This window comes from Oncorhynchus masou, chromosome 27, assembly GCF_036934945.1.
Source record: "Oncorhynchus masou masou isolate Uvic2021 chromosome 27, UVic_Omas_1.1, whole genome shotgun sequence".
Taxonomy (NCBI): domain Eukaryota; kingdom Metazoa; phylum Chordata; class Actinopteri; order Salmoniformes; family Salmonidae; genus Oncorhynchus; species Oncorhynchus masou.
This window is the reverse complement of record NC_088238.1, coordinates 20529080-20548019: the sequence shown is the minus strand read 5'-3', so window position 1 is coordinate 20548019 and position 18940 is coordinate 20529080. Positions and strand designations below refer to the sequence as shown.

General features: G+C 42.0%; 1 protein-coding gene across 1 annotated transcript in view; it reads right to left on the bottom strand.

The window, feature by feature from the left end:
• Window positions 1–471: 471 nt before the first annotated feature.
• Window positions 472–18940, bottom strand: part of LOC135515754 (anoctamin-4-like) — a 51447-nt gene continuing 32978 nt past the window's right edge. The window contains exons 16-29 of the mRNA XM_064939462.1: window positions 15853–15935; window positions 11373–11513; window positions 10932–11096; window positions 9752–9788; window positions 9447–9558; window positions 9295–9352; window positions 8655–8752; window positions 8414–8556; window positions 4765–4917; window positions 4301–4448; window positions 4075–4194; window positions 3868–3976; window positions 3561–3764; window positions 472–3185 (exon numbers count right to left, since the gene is read on the bottom strand). Coding sequence (XP_064795534.1) covers window positions 3573–3764; window positions 3868–3976; window positions 4075–4194; window positions 4301–4448; window positions 4765–4917; window positions 8414–8556; window positions 8655–8752; window positions 9295–9352; window positions 9447–9558; window positions 9752–9788; window positions 10932–11096; window positions 11373–11513; window positions 15853–15935 — 1559 coding nt within the window. The 3' untranslated portion in view covers window positions 472–3185; window positions 3561–3572. The remainder of the gene's footprint in view (window positions 3186–3560; window positions 3765–3867; window positions 3977–4074; window positions 4195–4300; window positions 4449–4764; window positions 4918–8413; window positions 8557–8654; window positions 8753–9294; window positions 9353–9446; window positions 9559–9751; window positions 9789–10931; window positions 11097–11372; window positions 11514–15852; window positions 15936–18940) is intronic.

The window sequence follows — 18940 nt, the reverse complement described above, 5'->3', positions numbered from 1 at the left end:
TATTAGACTACATTATTATCTATCTGCTGTTACAAGGGTTGTAGGCGCACTTAAGTGTGTGTGTGTGAGATGGAACAGGCTGCTGTGTCGTTCCAGGCAACCAGTGAGTGGTTCTTTCTCTCCCTGTAGCAGGGACAGAGGAAGACAGTCATACATCTAATCTGTTTGTGCAAACAGCCTGCGAGGAGGGCTCTTTATCAGCAACATTACGGCCGGCAGCTGGGGCCCTGACATTCAAGGACGTGCACCATGGCACTGTCGCCACGGGAGTGCTGAAATCATTTATGACATTATGATAAAAAATACAAGACCATGTTAGAAACATCAGTTGTGTGTTGGTGCTTTCTGTTGCTCAAAGGGCCTATGCATTATTCTGGCAAAGCTCTCTGACATGGGTTTTCAGGTATCAGGCATGGTTGATCATGAGGCAAGCAACATTCAAGGAACCACACAATGCAGGGGTCTCTTCAATTAAAATCTGAAAGTCTATATTTGAGAACTCCTATTAAATGCTATTGAACACCAATAGGTCTGGGTATAACATGAGACATTGTGTTTGATGTCGGAATCGTGGCTGAGACAGACTGGAGAGGTAGACTGAGTAGTTCTGCATGAATAAGTATTAGAAAATGAGTTGGATTAATTAAAAAGACTAGCGAGGGATACAAATAAAAAAATAATAAAAAACAGACGGGTCAAGGAACACTGGTCACTGGTCTGAACGAAATGGATGAAAACTCAAATGAAGCTTACATCCCATCAAACAGGAGCCTGTACATATAAATATCATCTATTCATTCATTCTATGTTCCCAGGTCCCTACCACTTCGTATTGGACATTTCTGAAAAGAATACAGGATATGAGGCCATGGCTGATATGATCGCAGATTCCCAGGATAGCCTTACGCAACTCAAAGCCGGTGTCAGGGATAATCCTCTTAGAGGAGAACATTTGCCTTAATAGGAAACAAACACGCCATGTTTCCCCTCCTGTTTTTAATTCTCATAATGGAGAGTTTACGTGTGGATGTGTACCCTGCGCTAACTCCTCCATCACACCACAGTAACCAACCTGAAGGACATGGCACTGGACTACATAGAATTTATAGCCTCCAATTTGCAGTGATGTGCATCACATACAAGCGAAAGTTAAAAATGTGAACAGTAGATTACAAGCATTTTCCAAGGGTCAGGAGGATTTAGCATGCTGATGTGATTTCCAACAGCTCCCAGCTCCACATGTATCAGTTCCAGTCAAGGTCAGACCGTTAGACTAAGAAGGGATACTTTATGTAACCTCAGAATGGCTTTATAATGCTCACACAATATGACCATAGACAACATACTGTAAAAGTGTTTTTCATAAAACATACAGAATGGTTTGGAACTTCTCAGTGGCATTACAAAGCCCTTTTCTCAGGCGTCCAGGGTCAAGACAGTTGCAAGATGGGTGTGATTCTGTTGTCAACACAATCAACTTCCAACCATAATGCTGTCTCTCTTCAATGACATTCAGCCAAGAAACTTCCCCCCAACATGTGTATTTTGTGCTCAAACAGGAACATGCGATTTCTGCTTGAATCCAGCCCTGTGGTTGCTGCTGAAAAGGCCTTTCAGTGTGCTCTGGTTGCCAACACGACCTTGACTGGCCACTTCAGCCATCTTCTTGTTTTGTCTTATTAGACTGCTGAACGTCAATCATGAATAGGAGCTGTAACAGTTTTAAATGACGTCTTATCCTCAATGTAACTGTTACCTATCACAGAAAGGGATAACAAGCTAGTTCACCTTGATAGGCTGTTATAGTGCCAGATGTGTGAAACAAGTCTGACAATTCCTACGGATATGAAAGAAAGTGGTCGATATTGAGGCGGTGCTTGGGGAACCAACTGCTGCCCTTGGCAAAATGTGTATTACTATTACATAGACATGTAGACACTAGGAATTATATAAACGTACAGGAGAAAGCAGCCAACAGCAGAGAGCATTTAAATAAACATAAAGCTTTAAGGATTTGACAGATATTTTACACCAATAATGGTGTAAACCAAACAAGAATTCCTCCAGGGGCACAAAAAAACCACCATACAATAAACAAAAATAAAGATACTTCTCATCTTCAAAGTATCAGAACATGACTGTGTTTATCTTTGGACACCTGACAAAAAAATGTGAGAACTGTGCACCTATTCCCTTCTCTCTCTCATTGTTGAGGCCTGTGGCTGCACCAGAAGATAGGTGTATTGGCGCCCCTTGGTGGCCAAGTAGGGAACTGCAGAGGGGGTATCAGGTGTTACCACACTAGACACTAGAGGCAGACAGTAGCTACAGCTACTTGGCGGGCAGCCTCTAAACGAGCTGGAGGAGACATCAGTGTTAGTGATGCATACTGTGCTCTGACAACCTGCCCTACCCGCTAAGGATGTGCTAACCGCCATGGAGATTCTCGTAGTGGCACATTCTGTCAGATGGAAACATGTTGAAACGGTTTTAAAATGACAGCAAAGTGCAAATGGGACAATTACAAAACCGGTTTGTAACAAATACGAATTTTTATTACTCTTATTAGTATCCATTGTAAAGGAAGGCATTGGATGTCTGAGCAGTCTGCGTCCACTAACACAGATCTGATGGAACGCTTCAAAATAACATTGTAAGCAGCACACAACGTAAGCAGAGAACATGGCCGAAGGTTTACAACCTTGTAAAAGCCATTGATCATGATTCCTCATGAATTTGTCCTCAAAATGAAAAGGCTAGGATTGTAAACAGGGTTTGTCATTCAACCGCACAGATGACAGAATATTTCTTTAAGTTGTGACAACAGAACTGCAAAAGTTAGTTTTTTTGTGTTTCTTTGAAATCTACATTCAGGTTTTCAAGAAATGTACAGTTGAGAGTCCAAAGTGGAAGGAGCAATCTGGGGGAAAAAGTAGTAAACCCATTGTCAAATGTTCCAACGTCTGTCCTCTTTTTCCCCCCTCGCCCACTGGCCTCTCGGATTCAGAATGACGTACAGTACGTTTGAACACCATGGCGAGGAGCATGCTGACGGTCCTCTTGGGGGCACACACCTGGTCCAGTGGGAGACGCAGACAGGCAGGACAGTCCCTGGCGTGCATGCAGCCAGTTCTCTGTCATTCCCACTCACAACACCACCGAGCAAAAATGGACACCAGTATGACCTGTGGAGTCATAGAGAGAGTGTCAGTAGATGATCACATCAGTAGTGGAAATTCTAGACAACAGGAACAAAAGGGACATGACTTTTTTATTTTATTTACTTATTTCCCTTCCTTGCACAACCTGGTCCCTTGTCATCCCGTGCTTCAATTAGCAAATCTTACTTTGATAGCTGATGTGTGTTGAGCATTCAGGCATAAAATGACAGCCGTGCTTCACCCAGATGAGTGGTGCTACATCTTGGTCATACAGGTGAGTTATTCTTCCTATATATAAATGTAATTCCTATGCGCCACACTCTGCAGCCTGCAAACTGTTATAGATTGCCTGTCTGTATTCTGTGCTGGTCCCTTCAGTGCAGTGTAGTTATTTATCACCTGCTTGTGCATTCAGAGCAATGCGTTATGATGGGCCCTGTAATTCTTCTTCTTCTCGTTCTTCTCCTTCTGCAGTCTCTCTAGCTCGGCCTCGTACATCATCTCCTGGATCAGGTACTTCTCCCGCCGCATGCGGTCCCGCAGGTCCTTGGGCAGGTCTGGGATCAGGTAGGCGATCAGGTTCTTGATGGTGAAAACCATGTGCTACAAAAGAACATAACACCAATAGTACAGAAATTACAGAATGTCATCTCGGCTGAATATTGTGTTATGGTTTTGTTGAATGGAATGAACTGTACAAACTAACCTCGAAGACGATGATGAAGGCCAGTCGTGCGGCCAGGACATGCCAGAACTGCAGTGTGTAGGAGTATGGCTCACCGGGCGAGTCTGGGGGCTCTCTGTAGTCACGGTACCTGGGGGGTCAAGCACAGAGTCGAAAGGTCAAAGGTTATGACTTTTCTGTTCAAACAAGCACAAACATACCAAGACTCTCTTTGGTCACCAAACCTACCTGCAGTACTTCACTGCTTCTCCAAACGTATCCGATCCATCTGTCCTGGGCACCGACGTGTTCTCAAAATCAGACACTCTGAACATCGATAGACTGGCGTTCACATATCCCATCATGCACCTGGACAGGAAACATTAAAATGTCAGTGGTTTGACGTTGTGATGCCAGAAAACATGTCAAAGGCAGACACTTTGCCTGTGTGGTCACTGTGGTCAGGCTCGCTCACCTCTCCCCGGCCCGGCCCTGCCCGGCACACGGGCCGTACTTGTATGCGTAGACAAGGCGTGGGATGAAGTCGGAGGTGACGGCGATGACAAAGGCGTTGGTGATGACGGACAAGATACCGATGCCCTCCAGGATGCCGTACCAGATCCCTGGAGAGAAATTAAAATGATGTTCTTGCTCCGATGCAAATGATTTATTACAGTTCACCAGCAAGCAGCCTGTCAGGACCTCTTCAAAGAATACTTAGAAAGGGGTTTGAGAAGGATTCCAAAAGTATAAAGCATAACAGACTGGCTGGCTAAAATTGTCTGTCTGTGCTGAAACTAATGAAATAGGGTTCCATTGAGTGGAAATAGCTGAGGCACGATTGTTGGCGTAGAACAATTTTGTCTATATGGCATGTTTTGCGTTCCTTTGAAAATGTCCCTACAGTAGGGGATTGTCAGACCGGAAGTTGAGCCTAACCGATGTCTTTGGCTTGAGAGGGCAGGGGTCTCCTCCACTGGGTGACAAACTTGTAGGCGTCCAGGCGGATCTCGATGATGTTGTTGAGGAGGGCCAGGAGCGGGGCCAGGGGGAAAGCTGCCACAAATATGGTGGTGAAGCCAAACTGTAAGACTGAAACACACAGACACAGGGAGTAAAGCGTCACCAGTAGTCCTATTGAAAACCCCATTCAAAAACCCCATTACATTTTGTACAGATGGCCACCCCAAAGCCATATTCACTCAGAAAGGGTGATAGGATTTGAGGTTATACCGTTCAATGTCACAATTGTTACTGTATGTTAGTGCGTGTGGTATTTCACAGGACAAAGTTAGCCATTAGATTTTGTGCTTCGTGAAGAGCCTCGCCAAGGAAGTCACAGACGGCACATCGAGCGTAATTACAAATCAGCACTCAAAAAGCCTACAGAGACACCACATAATGGATCTATGCAGCATTATGGGTTAAAATAGCATTATGGGTTACAATAGCATTATGGGTTAAAATAAACAGTGACACATGCACGTGGACATAGCTGCATGCAACCACGGAATCCTAGCCTAAGCGTTACACTGATCTGTCACTGTCATAAATGTCACGGTCATCTGACATTGTTACACATAAATCTGTCTACACCAAACACATGTAGGAGAAATGCTTCAAGTAACCATTGTGTGATTAATACATGGCATGTGCCTGCTTTATGTATACCTCACATAATCATACTTAAAGGACAACTCCACCCCAAAAACTATCTTTTGGTATTTGTTAAATTAGTCTATTGTTTTGCCAAAATGTTTTGCTTGTCAGCACTCAAGTTTTCAAGATACGTAACTTTCAAAACACAGAAATCATCCCCGTATGGTGCAAACCGCAGCATCATATAATGCTAAATGCATCATATAGTGATGATTACTGTATTTTGAAAGTTACATATCTTAAAAACTTGAGCGCTGACAAGCAAAACACTTTGGGACTATGTCAACAATGGACTAATTAAACAAATACCAAAAGATAGTTTTGGGGCAGACTTTTCCTTCAATATACACGTGGAAAATCTATGTAGACGTTAATTATTAATATTTACCAGCATTCACATTGATGGTAAATAAATGTAAACATGATATATACAGTACATGGCTTGTATATAATGGTTTACATGAGCAAACACTGTACGAGTGCTAGTTTATGGTTGACCTTCGACCTCCAGCTCCCCAGGGGGCAAAGAGTCATGTAGGTCAACATATTCTAGAATGTAACAAGAGCAGGTTAGAGATCTTACTGTCCAAACATGTTCCGGTTTTTACTCAACAGTTCTTAAATATCAGACTGTATTAGAGGATTATAAAATAGTGAAATGATGACATTTCAATAATGATCTCTCCTAGTTAGTGAAGTTGGCAGAGGCTGCATGCCGTCTTAGAGGATGTCATTCCTGAAAAGGTGAAGAGCTTACAGATTGATATGGACATTTCACATGGAGAATTGCATAGCATTATACTTCAGTTAACTTTTCAATAATGACATCATACCCAGGTCATAACCACTCATTCTTTACACCAGTGTTTTCTTGGTAAATTACATTCCCGGGTCATTTGTGATACTGGTATAATTTGTTAGAAATTCTGTATTCTTATGACAGGTGTTTTCAGCCTTATGTGGGCCCTGTGACGTTTAGGCTGTATTTCAGTCTGGAATCTCTCAGACAGAAAGGTCATTTCCACCACCCAGAAACTATCCAGGTTAATCAACACCCTCTGAGGTGATCTATAGTCATCAATAGACTGTAGGTCAGGTGTGTTATTGTTTTGGCAGCCTGGAGAAAAGGTTGGCACTAACACCAGCACTTTGTCCACCACAGAACCACGTGCAGCCCCTCAAAGAACACTGTTGTGCCCAGTGGAAATCGGTTTTCTATAGAAGTAATTAGATCCTTAGCTAATATTCATGGCCTTTCTCCTCTCCATGTGCAGTTTGCCTGGCAAAGCAGAATATGATGGCAAGGAGCGCAATAAACATATTTGGCACATGCATTCATGACCTAACTAGTAAACAACATTTTGTTCTACAGTACCTTTCATGTTCACTGCAAGCAATCAGGCAATCAGGGAAAAATGACAACGGAGTTGGTGTCCCACATCTGACCAATAGGTTCTCTCAACTTATTAACAATTTACATTACACTACTCTCATTACTGTTGAATTACTATTGTAAGCGGTGCAAAAATAATTGTAATTAGTCATTGCTACACTGTACTTACTGTTAGCGTAACTAACGGTTACGTCTAGGTGCTGCTTAGGGTTAGTTGTGCTGCTCTAAGTTGGAGTGTAACAATGAGTAATTAAAATTCTTGTAACACTGTACTCACAGCAATAACTACACTGTACTCACAGGAATAACTACACTGTACTCACAGGAATAACTACACTGTACTCACAGGAATAACTACACTGTACTCACAGGAATAACTACACTGTACTCACAGGAATAACTACACTGTACTCACATGAATAATTACACTGTACTCACAGGAATAACTACACTGTACTCACAGGAATAACTACACTGTACTCACAGGAATAATTACACGGTAATAAGAACCCCTTGTAAAGTGTTACCCAAATTGTTTAAGGAAATGGTTCACCCAATATACACATGTACATTGTTTTCCTTACACTGTAAGACATCTAGAGAAAAGGTTAGACATCAATCCATCCTTTGGTTTTATATACCTGGCCAGTGGCCACAATTCCCAAATTCTAACATTGTTGTTTTATTGTCCAAAGACCAATGTAACTCAATATCCCCAAAATTAACATGTTTAGCATTTCATGTCCAAATCATTCCAAAGTGTCTACAATTGAACCATTTCTAGTCAAAGCATGTGAACATAACAAACAGAACAGTGTAAGCACCACTGATGGGAATGGGACAAACAGAAAGAAGAGGATCTATCGATGACAACACCAACACATTTTTACACCCATCTTACACAGAGGGGTTAGCTATGTTTTCTGCACTTGTGTATTAACTGCATACAAGATGATGACGGCAATGACTCTCAGTGTTCTCAATGCAGAGCAGTGGCTTACTTGGTTGCTCACTCAGGTCTATATCGCTCGACCCACACTGATTTCTTCTGATTGGTCAATTGATTGATAGTGAGATAGAAATAATTTGCATTTTAAAGTAACTGTCCAGTGTTTCCAGATTTCTATGGAATATAATCTAGAACTAATTACAATATGAGTGAAATATTTTTAATCCAGAAAATGGTACTTAAGTATGTTAACAAGCAGATTTTTTGTATTGGAATATTGTAGCCCAACAACAGAAAGGTGTGGGTGTACACTGGTAATTCAAAAAAGATATATGAGTAGACCAACTGATTGGCCAGGAGGAGGACATCATCCTCTATGTGGAAATAGCAAGCATTTTTTAAACGGTCTGTTTGAGGTGTTTTTTTGTAAGGTGTTTTCCTCCAATGTATGCTTTGGCAACAAATACGAGTATAGGATGAGTCAACAACATTATTTGGGTATGAGTTTACAGAATATTAAGTTTTAAAAGTGATATTTTCATTTGACAGTTGCTTTAAACGTGGGCTCAGGGTCAAAGGGCACATACTCATCTCCAGGTATTCGTCAAACAGTCCGTAGGCATTCATGGGCTGCAGGTTGTAGTCCCTCTCCCACTGCGGGAAGCTGGCCTTGGCGTTGGGGCCGTGCTCCTGCCTCAGCCTTCGCCGCGTCCACCAGTTCTGGATCAGCCTGACAAACAAGCAATTATAAAGTCACAGGGGGTGACTGGTGGAGATGACACGATAGGCGCTAGTTGCGTCTAATTGGCTAAGACAGGCCATACTCACGGGTAGCCCAGCTCCATGAAGTTGTTCCAGGTCTGCTTGAGCACCATGATGATACCCATCTGCATGCAGAGATCTATCAAACAACCACTGGGATGGCACTACACAGAAAGGGGAAACAGTGCCGACACTTTATTCAATCATAACTCTTCAACTAACTAACTATCCAGTAACCCTAATTTTCTGGTTCAAAACACAGAGGTTTGAGTGAGAATACAGTGTTCCAAGCTACTATCCACTTAATCTGGGACAGCCAGAACAAATTGTGGGGGTATTTTCGGCATAAACTCAATTCAGTTCTGGGCGGAGACGTGTTAGGAAATATACTAAAGAGACTACTGAAGTCTCCACCCCTCTAAACTGAAACTCTCAGACAGTTTCTGGTAAGTCCACGGGACAAAATGTCCACTCCACTTCCTAAATTCGAAAGATGCGAGCAACTACGAAATTGTGATGTGATCAGCGATGAAAAATCGACGTACTGGAACAAGGTTCCTAATTCGTAGTGGCATCCCACAGTCTGTCGACAGATGCTACTACCATTTATGTTATGTGCATCTGTCCACGAGAGTACTTTCCACTATACATTTTCCAAGTTGAACACATTTCAAAAGCCCAATGAAAAACATACACGTTCACTCACCTCTTCCAGTTTCCAACGGTTAATGAGGCGGATATAAGCTCCTGGCCGGCCAGTGAACCTGACAAAGGTGGTCACATCATTTTACTAACTAATCTCTATGAAATATAGCCGGGTATTACGATTTACACCATGAAGTAGAGATGTTTCCTCACCTGCCCAGGAAAAAAGCTATGTAGAAGGTAGAGCTGTTGAGATTGACAAACTGAAACAGGAACATCTTCAGGGTGAAGCTGTTCTCCCACTCGGACTCAGTCCTCGGCTGCTCTGTGGACACAGAGCCAGAGGGAGAGACAGAGAAACAGAAAGAGAGAGAAAATAGAGAATAAGAGAGAAAGAAGAATAAAGAGAGGGCGACAGAAATAGAGAGGATGTGTATAAAACCACAGCCCCTGCATTACATTGACTGTAATTACCTCTGAGGATGGCATGTTACAGCATGATGACAGTTGTAGCTTACCTAAATTGGTGAGCAGAAGGGCAACTTTTTCATACAACTGAAAAGAAACAAGGTTACCAGTTAATAGGGTTTGTTTTCCATGACTCTCTTGACTCTCATGCGGTTGTAGCTAAAATGCGATACGTCATGACATTGAAGGGCGTTAGGATCCATTTTGATCAACATTTTGAGCACAACTGTAGTTAACTGAATCAAAAAGCGCTACACGACATTAGGGTTTCACCGCTGATAGACAATATACACTGAGTGTGCAACATTAAGAACACCTTCCTAATATTGAGTTGCACCCCCCTTTGCCCTCAAAACAGCCTCAATTCTTTCGGGTCATGGACAAGGCGTCGAAAGCGTTCCACAGGGATGCTGGCCCATGTTGACTCCTGTGATTCCCCCATGAATTGCTGGTAGTGGATCTCTACTCCATATAGTTTGTTCCGTCTCATCCCACAGATGCTCAATTGGATTGAGATCTGATGACTGGGCAGGCCACTGCATTAAGCTGAATTCATTCATGTTCGTGGAACCATTTCTGGACAATCCTAGCCTTGTGTCATGGGGCATTATCCTGCTGTTAAAAATCTATTCGCAGACAGATACACTACTGCCATGAAGGGATACACCTGATTGGCAATTATGTTCAGATATCCTTTGGCATTCAAATGTTGCTCCACTTTTATCAAGGGGCCTAATGTGTGCCATGAAAACACACCCCACACCATTACCACCAGGCTGCAATGTTGACACACATCAATGTGAAAAAGAAGGAACCAGGATTCATCAGACCAGGCAATGTTTTTCCAATTCTCCAGTGTCTTCGTTGCTTAGCCCATTGCAAACGCAGTTTCTTGTTTTTAATGAAAGAAGTGGAACTCTAAGGTTGTCGGCTGCCATACCCCATTCGTGTCAAGGTATGACGAGTTGTGCATCCTTTTGTGCGTTTTTGGGCACCAATGTTGTACTGGACTGTCAGTTGACTAATTGCTGCTCTGCACAATTTGTGTCAGCCTCCTTTGTCCCCTTTCATCAATTACCCGCTTTTAACCACTGGTTTGCGGGATGTCCTTTTGGTGGAGCAGGTGTTCCTAATGTTGTGTACACTCAGTGTGTGTGTGTGTGTGTGTGTATATATATGCCACTTTTTTAATCTCATAATCCTAAATGCATTTCTCAACAAAGCCCTTACCACATTGAGGAGCATGATGATGCAGAAGTTGATGCACACGGCTGTGCCGGTGGTGGCCACCTGAGAGTTATTCCTGATGAGAGCCCAGCCGAAGGCGGCAAAAGTGCTGACTGTGATCACGCGGTAAATCACGATGCCGAAGACGGCAGCGATCACCACCAGGATCTGTGGTCAATAAAACATTCTGGTCAGACACACCGATAGCAACAAGGCAAATCTGATTGATAGCTCACTGGCTTGTGTTGGCTTGCTTGCAACGTCATAGTGGTGGGTTTGATTCCTGCATGGGCCACTTACTGAAGATTTGAATGAATTCAAAAACACAGTGGGAAACTGGTTTTGCGGCAAGTACGAGGCTACATGCAAACCATTTTAATGAATCTGTCCCTACTCAAATGAATTTATTATGAAATATTCACTATACCTACTCCAGGGACTTACCATAAAGAAGATTCCAGAAGCTGAGACGATGAGTCGGCTGTACTTGTCTGTAAAGGCCTGGTACGGCTCAGGCTTTCCAGATATGGGGTTCATCCTCTCCTTTTTGGAATATTTGGCCTCAAACTGGGGGCGGATTTCCTCCTGCAGCACACAGAAAGCTGTCTGAGCCACAAACACTCCCAGAATGTTCTGCAAACGTCTGCAAAATGTTCTAGGAACGTGATCATGACACGTCTCCTTGGCTTTCTTGAAACAGCTGTAGAACGCATAACTGTGGGTATTTCAAGAACACAGCAGAGTGTCATAACCAAGGTTGAATATTTTCCTGTTATTTTACAAATGTTCCATCCCGAGAATAAAACCACTTTCCCCCCGGGTAACCCAGTACTTCCCACCAAAACTGGGAGTGTCGTTCTAAAGTGTTTAATTTTTGGAGTTTGGACTGTGTCACTGTATTATATGGACATCGCTCAAACCATGAAGCTGGGAGAGAAGCTGTTATGCTGGTGCAGGACATGCAGCCCACAAAGTTACAATTACAGGCAAGTAAATTTGATTGAAAAAATGTATGTAGTAAGGCCTATTTTACATTTCTATAATTAGTAGGCTTACACCTATATATACACAACTTTCATAATATTTCCCCTAATGTTGTGTGACGTGTGTATTAGCATATAACCCTCCCTTTTGGTAATATTTAGATATGTGCAAAACTGGCAAACACATTTGGAAGGAAAATAAGTGGGTAGAATGTATATATTTTTTATTAAATGTAAAACCCTAATTTTAGAAAGGTGGTGTTTAAAAAATATATTACATGAATGTACAGTGCCTTGCGAAAGTATTCGGCCCCCTTGAACTTTGCGACCTTTTGCCACATTTCAGGCTTCAAACATAAAGATATAAAACTGTATTTTTTTGTGAAGAATCAACAACAAGTGGGACACAATCATGAAGTGGAACGACATTTATTGGATATTTCAAACTTTTTTAACAAATCAAAAACTGAAAAATTGGGCGTGCAAAATTATTCAGCCCCCTTAAGTTAATACTTTGTAGCGCCACCTTTTGCTGCGATTACAGCTGTAAGTCGCTTGGGGTATGTCTCTATCAGTTTTGCACATTGAGAGACTGACAGCTCAGTGAGATTGGATGGAGAGCATTTGTGAACAGCAGTTTTCAGTTCTTTCCACAGATTCTCGATTGGATTCAGGTCTGGACTTTGACTTGGCCATTCTAACACCTGGATATGTTTATTTTTGAACCATTCCATTGTAGATTTTGCTTTTTGTTTTGGATCATTGTCTTGTTGGAAGACAAATCTCCGTCCCAGTCTCAGGTCTTTTGCAGACTCCATCAGGTTTTCTTCCAGAATGGTCCTGTATTTGGCTCCATCCATCTTCCCATCAATTTTAACCATCTTCCCTGTCCCTGCTGAAGAAAAGAAGGCCCAAACCATGATGCTGCCACCACCATGTTTGACAGTGGGTATGGTATGTTCAGGGTGATGAGCTGTGTTGCTTTTAAGCCAAACATAACGTTTTGCATTGTTGCCAAAAGGTTCAATTTTGGTTTCATCTGACCAGAGCACCTTCTTCCACATGTTTGGTGTGTCTCCCAGGTGGCTTGTGGCAAACTTTAAATGACACTTTTTATGGATATCTTTAAGAAATGGCTTTCTTCTTGCCACTCTTCCATAAAGGCCAGATTTGTGCAATATACAACTGATTGTTGTCCTATGGAAAGAGTCTCCCACCTCAGCTTTAGATATCTGCAGTTCATCCAGAGTGATCATGGGCCTCTTGGCTGCATCTCTGATCAGTCTTCTCCTTGTATGAGCTGAAAGTTTAGAGGGACGGCCAGGTCTTGTATATTTGCAGTGGTCTGATACTCCTTCCATTTCAATATTATCGCTTGCACAGTGCTCGTTGGGATGTTTAAAGCTTGGGAAATCGTTTTGTATCCAAATCCGGCTTTAAACTTCTTCACAACAGTATCTCGGACCTGCCTGGTGTGTTCCTTGTTCTTCATGATGCTCTCTGCGCTTTTAACGGACCTCTGAGACTATCACAGTGCAGGTGCATTTATACGGAGACTTGATTACACACAGGTGGATTGTATTTATCATCATTAGTCATTTAGGTCAACATTGGATCATTATTCAGAGATCCTCACTGAACTTCTGGAGAGAGTTTGCTGCACTGAAAGTAAAGGGGCTGAATAATTTTGCACGCCCAATTTTTCAGTTTTTGATTTGTTAAAAAAGTTTGAAATATCCAATAAATGTCGTTCCACTTCATGATTGTGTCCCACTTGTTATTGATTCTTCACAAAAAAATACAGTTTTATATCTTTATGTTTCAAGCCTGAAATGTGGCAAAAGGTCGCAAAGTTCAAGGGGGCCGAATACTTTCGCAAGGCACTGTACCTCAACATAAAAATAATTGTAAAAATTCTGTGCTCCATACTGAGGTGGGCTGTCTGTCCTCAATGTGAGCATTGATGATTGATCATGGAGATACAGCGGGGCAAAAAAGTATTTTGTCAGCCACCAATTGTGCAAGTCCTCCCACTTAAAAAGATGAGAGAGGCCTGTAATTATCATCATAGGTACACTTCAACTATGACAAACAAAATGAGAAAAAATCCAGAAAATCACATTGTAGGATTTTTAATGAATTTATTTGCAAATTATGGTGGAAAACAAGTATTTGGTCACCTACAAACAAGCAAGATTTCTGTCTCTCACAGACCTGTAACTTCTTCTTTAAGAGGCTCCTCTGTCCTCCACTCGTTACCTGTATTAATGGCACCTGTTTGAACTTGTTATCAGTATAAAAGACACCTGTCCACAACCTTAAACAGTCACACTCCAAACTCCACTATGGCCAAGACCAAAGAGCTGTCAAAGGACACCAGAAACAAAATTGTAGACCTGCACCAGGCTGGGAAGACTGAATCTGCAATAGGTAAGCAGCTTGGTTTGAAGAAATCAACTGTGGGAGCAATTATTAGGAAATGGAAGACATACAAGACCACTGATAATCTCCTTCGATCTGGGGCTCCACGCAAGATCTCACCCCGTGGGGTCAAAATGATCACAAGAACGGTGAGCAAAAATCCCAGAACCACACAGGGGGACCTAGTGAATGACCTGCAGAGAGCTGGGACCAAAGTAACAAAGCCTACCATCAGTAACACACTATGCCGCCAGGGACTCAAATCCTGCAGTGCCAGACATGTCCCCTGCTTAAGCCAGTACATGTCCAGGCCTGTCTGAAGTTTGCTAGAGAGCATTTGGATGATCCAGAAGAAGATTGGGAGAATGTCATATGGTCAGATGAAACCAAAATATAACTTTTTGGTAAAACTCAACTCGTCGTGTTTGGAGGACAAAGAATCCTGAGTTGCATCCAAAGAACACCATACCTACTCTGAAGCATGGGGGTGGAAACATCATGCTTTGGGGCTGTTTTTCTGCAAAGGGACAAGGACGACTGATCCGTGTAAAGGAAAGAATGATTGGGGCCATGTATCGTGAGATTTTGAGTGAAAAACTCCTTCCATCAGCAAGGGCATTGAAGATGAAACGTGGCTGGGTCTTTCAGCATGACAATGATCCCAAACACACCGCCCGGGCAACGAAGGAGTGGCTTCGTAAGAAGCCTTTCAAGGTCCTGGAGTGGCCTAGCCAGTCTCCAGATCTCAACCCCATAGAAAATCTTTGGAGGGAGTTGAATGTCCGTGTTGCCGAGCAACAGCCCCAAAACATCACTGCTCTAGAGGAGATCTGCATGGAGGAATGGGCCAAAATACCAGCAACAGTGTGTGAAAACCTTGTGAAGACTTACAGAAAACGTTTGACCTCTGTCATTGCCAACAAAGGGTATATAACAAAGTATTGAGATAAACTTTTGTTATTGACCAAATACTTATTTTCCACCATAATTTGCAAATAAATTCATTAAAAATCCTACAATGTGATTTTCTGGATTTTTTTCTCATTTTGTCTGTCATAGTTGAAGTGTACCTTTGATGAAAGTTACAGGCCTCTCATCTTTTTAAGTGGGAGAACTTGCACAATTGGTGACTGACTAAATACTTTTTTGCCCCACTGTATGCGATAGCAGAGAGAAGGACTAGAAATAATTTACGGGTTTCTTGCTGTTATTTATCCAGAGAAAAGGGATTGGGTTTGGGTTGAAAATCTCAGTAACCCAGTTCCCACTACTCATACCTAGTCATAACCCGAGTGGGAATCTCAAGGCAATGCTCCCTCTTGTAATATTTTGTATATTTCAGCAAAGTGGAACGTCCCTAGGACCTTCATGGTATGATTGTTAAAATCGTATAAGAAATGTATTTTTTTTAAATCACTAAAAAATCTGAAAAGTTCTTCTTGCTAGAAACACACACACATGTTTTGCCTGAGAGATTATTTCTAATTTGATGATGCTGATCATAATGAAGATATATTTACCTCCTCTTCCTCCCAGTCAATTAGGTCCCAGTCATACGCAAGGACCGCTCGCCGCCTCTTCCAGAACTCGAGAAACACGGTTGCTAAAATACACAACTAGGTTAGTGTTTGAGGGTTGTTAGGGCTAGGTGAGTATGTGTCATATTCAATGTGGGACAAATATGTACACTTGTGTTCAAGCTATAAAACAATGTTGGCAATGTATTACAAACAGAATCATTTAAATTCAAACATCTCTTGCAATGCTGCCAAAAACAGGAACCCTTTAAATTCAACCATCGCTTTCTTTGTCGAAGGAAGGTTGTTTTGCATGACTTAAAATGATTAGAAGTTCTACACATTCAGATAAGACAATAACACAAGTATTTTGCAGCAGGGTTGCTGGGTGCCAGGATTCATACTGTTACTTCAGTTATCTAAAATCGTTCACTAATTTAGCTATTTAGGATGGTCACAATAGGTCATTTCACCAACAAGCCATTGCTGCCTTTAAAGCACTGAAGAGAGAGAGGAAAGGTTCTCCTGAACAAGGCCCTTTAGATGCCAACCTGTTTACCAGTGTGTCACTTGACAATCAGAGCAATATCTCCTTGCAGAGGCTGGACTAAGATCAGTTAAACTAGTAGCTCTGAATGGAAAGGCACATGTTTTAGTAGTTTCAGACAGTTGCACGAGGCCGGCCAGTGACTAGCGGTCTCTTTTGGTGGAAAGGCACATGTTTCTGCAGAGCCAGCAGCAGGGGAGCTCACTTGAGAGGAATGTTAATGAAGTGATTTCAATGGGTATTCTACTGTAGGTGAATGCCAAGAAATAGTCAGTGTTGGACAACAGCAAGGCCCTGCAGCAAGATCCCCTGCTCTCCAGACAAACCCAGGTAGGTTGAGTTGTATACTTAGTTACAGGCAGTCCAACGATACTGTATTGCAGGGATCATCAACTAGATTCAGCCGCGGGACCTTTTTTTCTTGAGCGGATAGTTAGGAGGTTAGAACATAACTACAAATAATTTGTAGACTGCAAAAAGACTGCCCAAACAGATTATGTTTGACTAAAACAATCATTTCAAACCTTGCTTGCATTTGTATATGATCACGTCCTGCCTCTCTATTATGCGTGAGAATACTTGGGAACAGATTTCTTAAATGAAAGTAACTTAAAGCTGATGAACTGTTTTCTTTTTTACAGTCTCATGTCCAACAATGAAAATTCACCAAAAAAAAAAGAAAACGTTTTTGCTCAGAAAACTTTGGGGGCCAAAAAAAATTACCAGCGGGCCAACTTTGGCCCACGGCCCGCCAGTTGGGGAACCATGCTGTATTAAGTATCTGAGGGCCTATGCAGTTATTTAGCCTTGATTAATCCCAAATGTATTTTGAAATGTTTTGCTTTATTGTCATACTTTTATACCTGTGGTTGGTTCCACTTGTATGCGCCTACATGATTATAAGTGTGTCTGGATATTGTGTCAGATAAATGACTCAAATGTAAATGTAATTGCACTACAGAAAATGATTGCAATCTTCCAGTTGAAAGAGCACCGAATGTAGTTAGGTTGTTTATCACTTGTAGATTTTCCATAATTTGCTCTAGCAACAAAAACAACAAAAATACTAAAAACGTGAGTAGGCTATGGGATTGTTACAAAAGAGTAGTGTGCTATTGAAGTGGAGCTAACGTATTACTTACATGTTTCAGGTTAGTTTATTAATTTTTGCTACCTACTGTAACTGTTTCACGTTTTCAGCTGATCTACTTTGTTGCATGAAGATGAGTGAAGCAGAGTTCACGCAATATATTTGTGTCACGCCCTGACCGTAGAGAGCTTTTTAATGTCTCTATTTGGTTTGGTCAGGGTGTGATTTGGGGTGGGCATTCTATGTTTTGTTTTCTATGATTTGGTGTTTCTATGTTTTGACCGGGTATGGTTCTCAATCAGGGACAGCTGTCTATCGTTGTCTCTGATTGGGAACCATACTTAGGTAGTCCTTTTTCTCTCCTTTCTTGGTGGGAAGTTGACTTTGTTTAGGGCACATAGCCTTTAGCTTCATGGTTTGTTTTTGTAGTGATTGTTGTTTTTGTTCGGCGTCTTTTTTCCAAATAAAGAGAAAATGTACGCTTACCACGCTGCACCTTGGGCCTCTCCTTTCAACAGCCGTGACAATTTGACCATTGAAGTACTGTAACTTTGTACCAAGGAGATGAAATCGCCAATTTTTGACTAATTAATTAAAGGCAGGGTTAGATCAAATATTTTTAGTAGACATTGCACTCAAGAGAATGATGAATGGTGGAGATTTAACCTACATCTGACCCCATTATCCTACACATGAATCTCGCTAACACATTAGGGAAGAAATCCGCAATTGGCGAAACAGCACCACTGGCACCCCACCCGTTCTTGTTTTGAGGAAATAAGCATCCAGCATCGTACATACTCTGCTGTTCTCTTGCGCATGCAAAGATGTCCGAGGGGGGAAAAACAGTTTGGTGTTTTAAGGAATGTCTTTTTTGTTGTAATATCGCAAACAGATGTGACAGTTTCACTGCTGGATTCAAGCTTTAAGTACACAATGCCTAACATGCTGACCAGACCGGACACGTCGCATGCGCGAGCGTCGCAAAATAAATGTAGAAATCCATGTTATTCAATTATTGCACCCACACTGCTCGCACGCGCCAACGAGCGTCTGCGTTGCCAAGGGCTAAAATAGAAATCATTCCTATTTCTGACGCAGATCGAGCTGAAAGTCCTGCCTCTCTCATCTCCTCATTGGTTTATAGAAGCAGGTACCCACGTGCCATCTCCTCATTGGTTATACCAATGTGGGTGATTGAAAGACGAAATGTTTTGCCGGTCATTGTGGTAAAATTAAGTTAGATGCCAATCACCATATAAGTTCAAAGATGAAAAAGCCTGGAAGGAGGAGAGATGACTAGAAATGATTAGGCTAGCTATTTAACGTTAGCTAGCAAATGCAAGCTGACTAGCTAAATTGCCATACATGTATAATGCTTTCCGACCTGTCCCCAAATTAATGTCATTGGTTCAGAGTTTGTTTGGATATTTTAACCTGCGTGTCGTGATCGC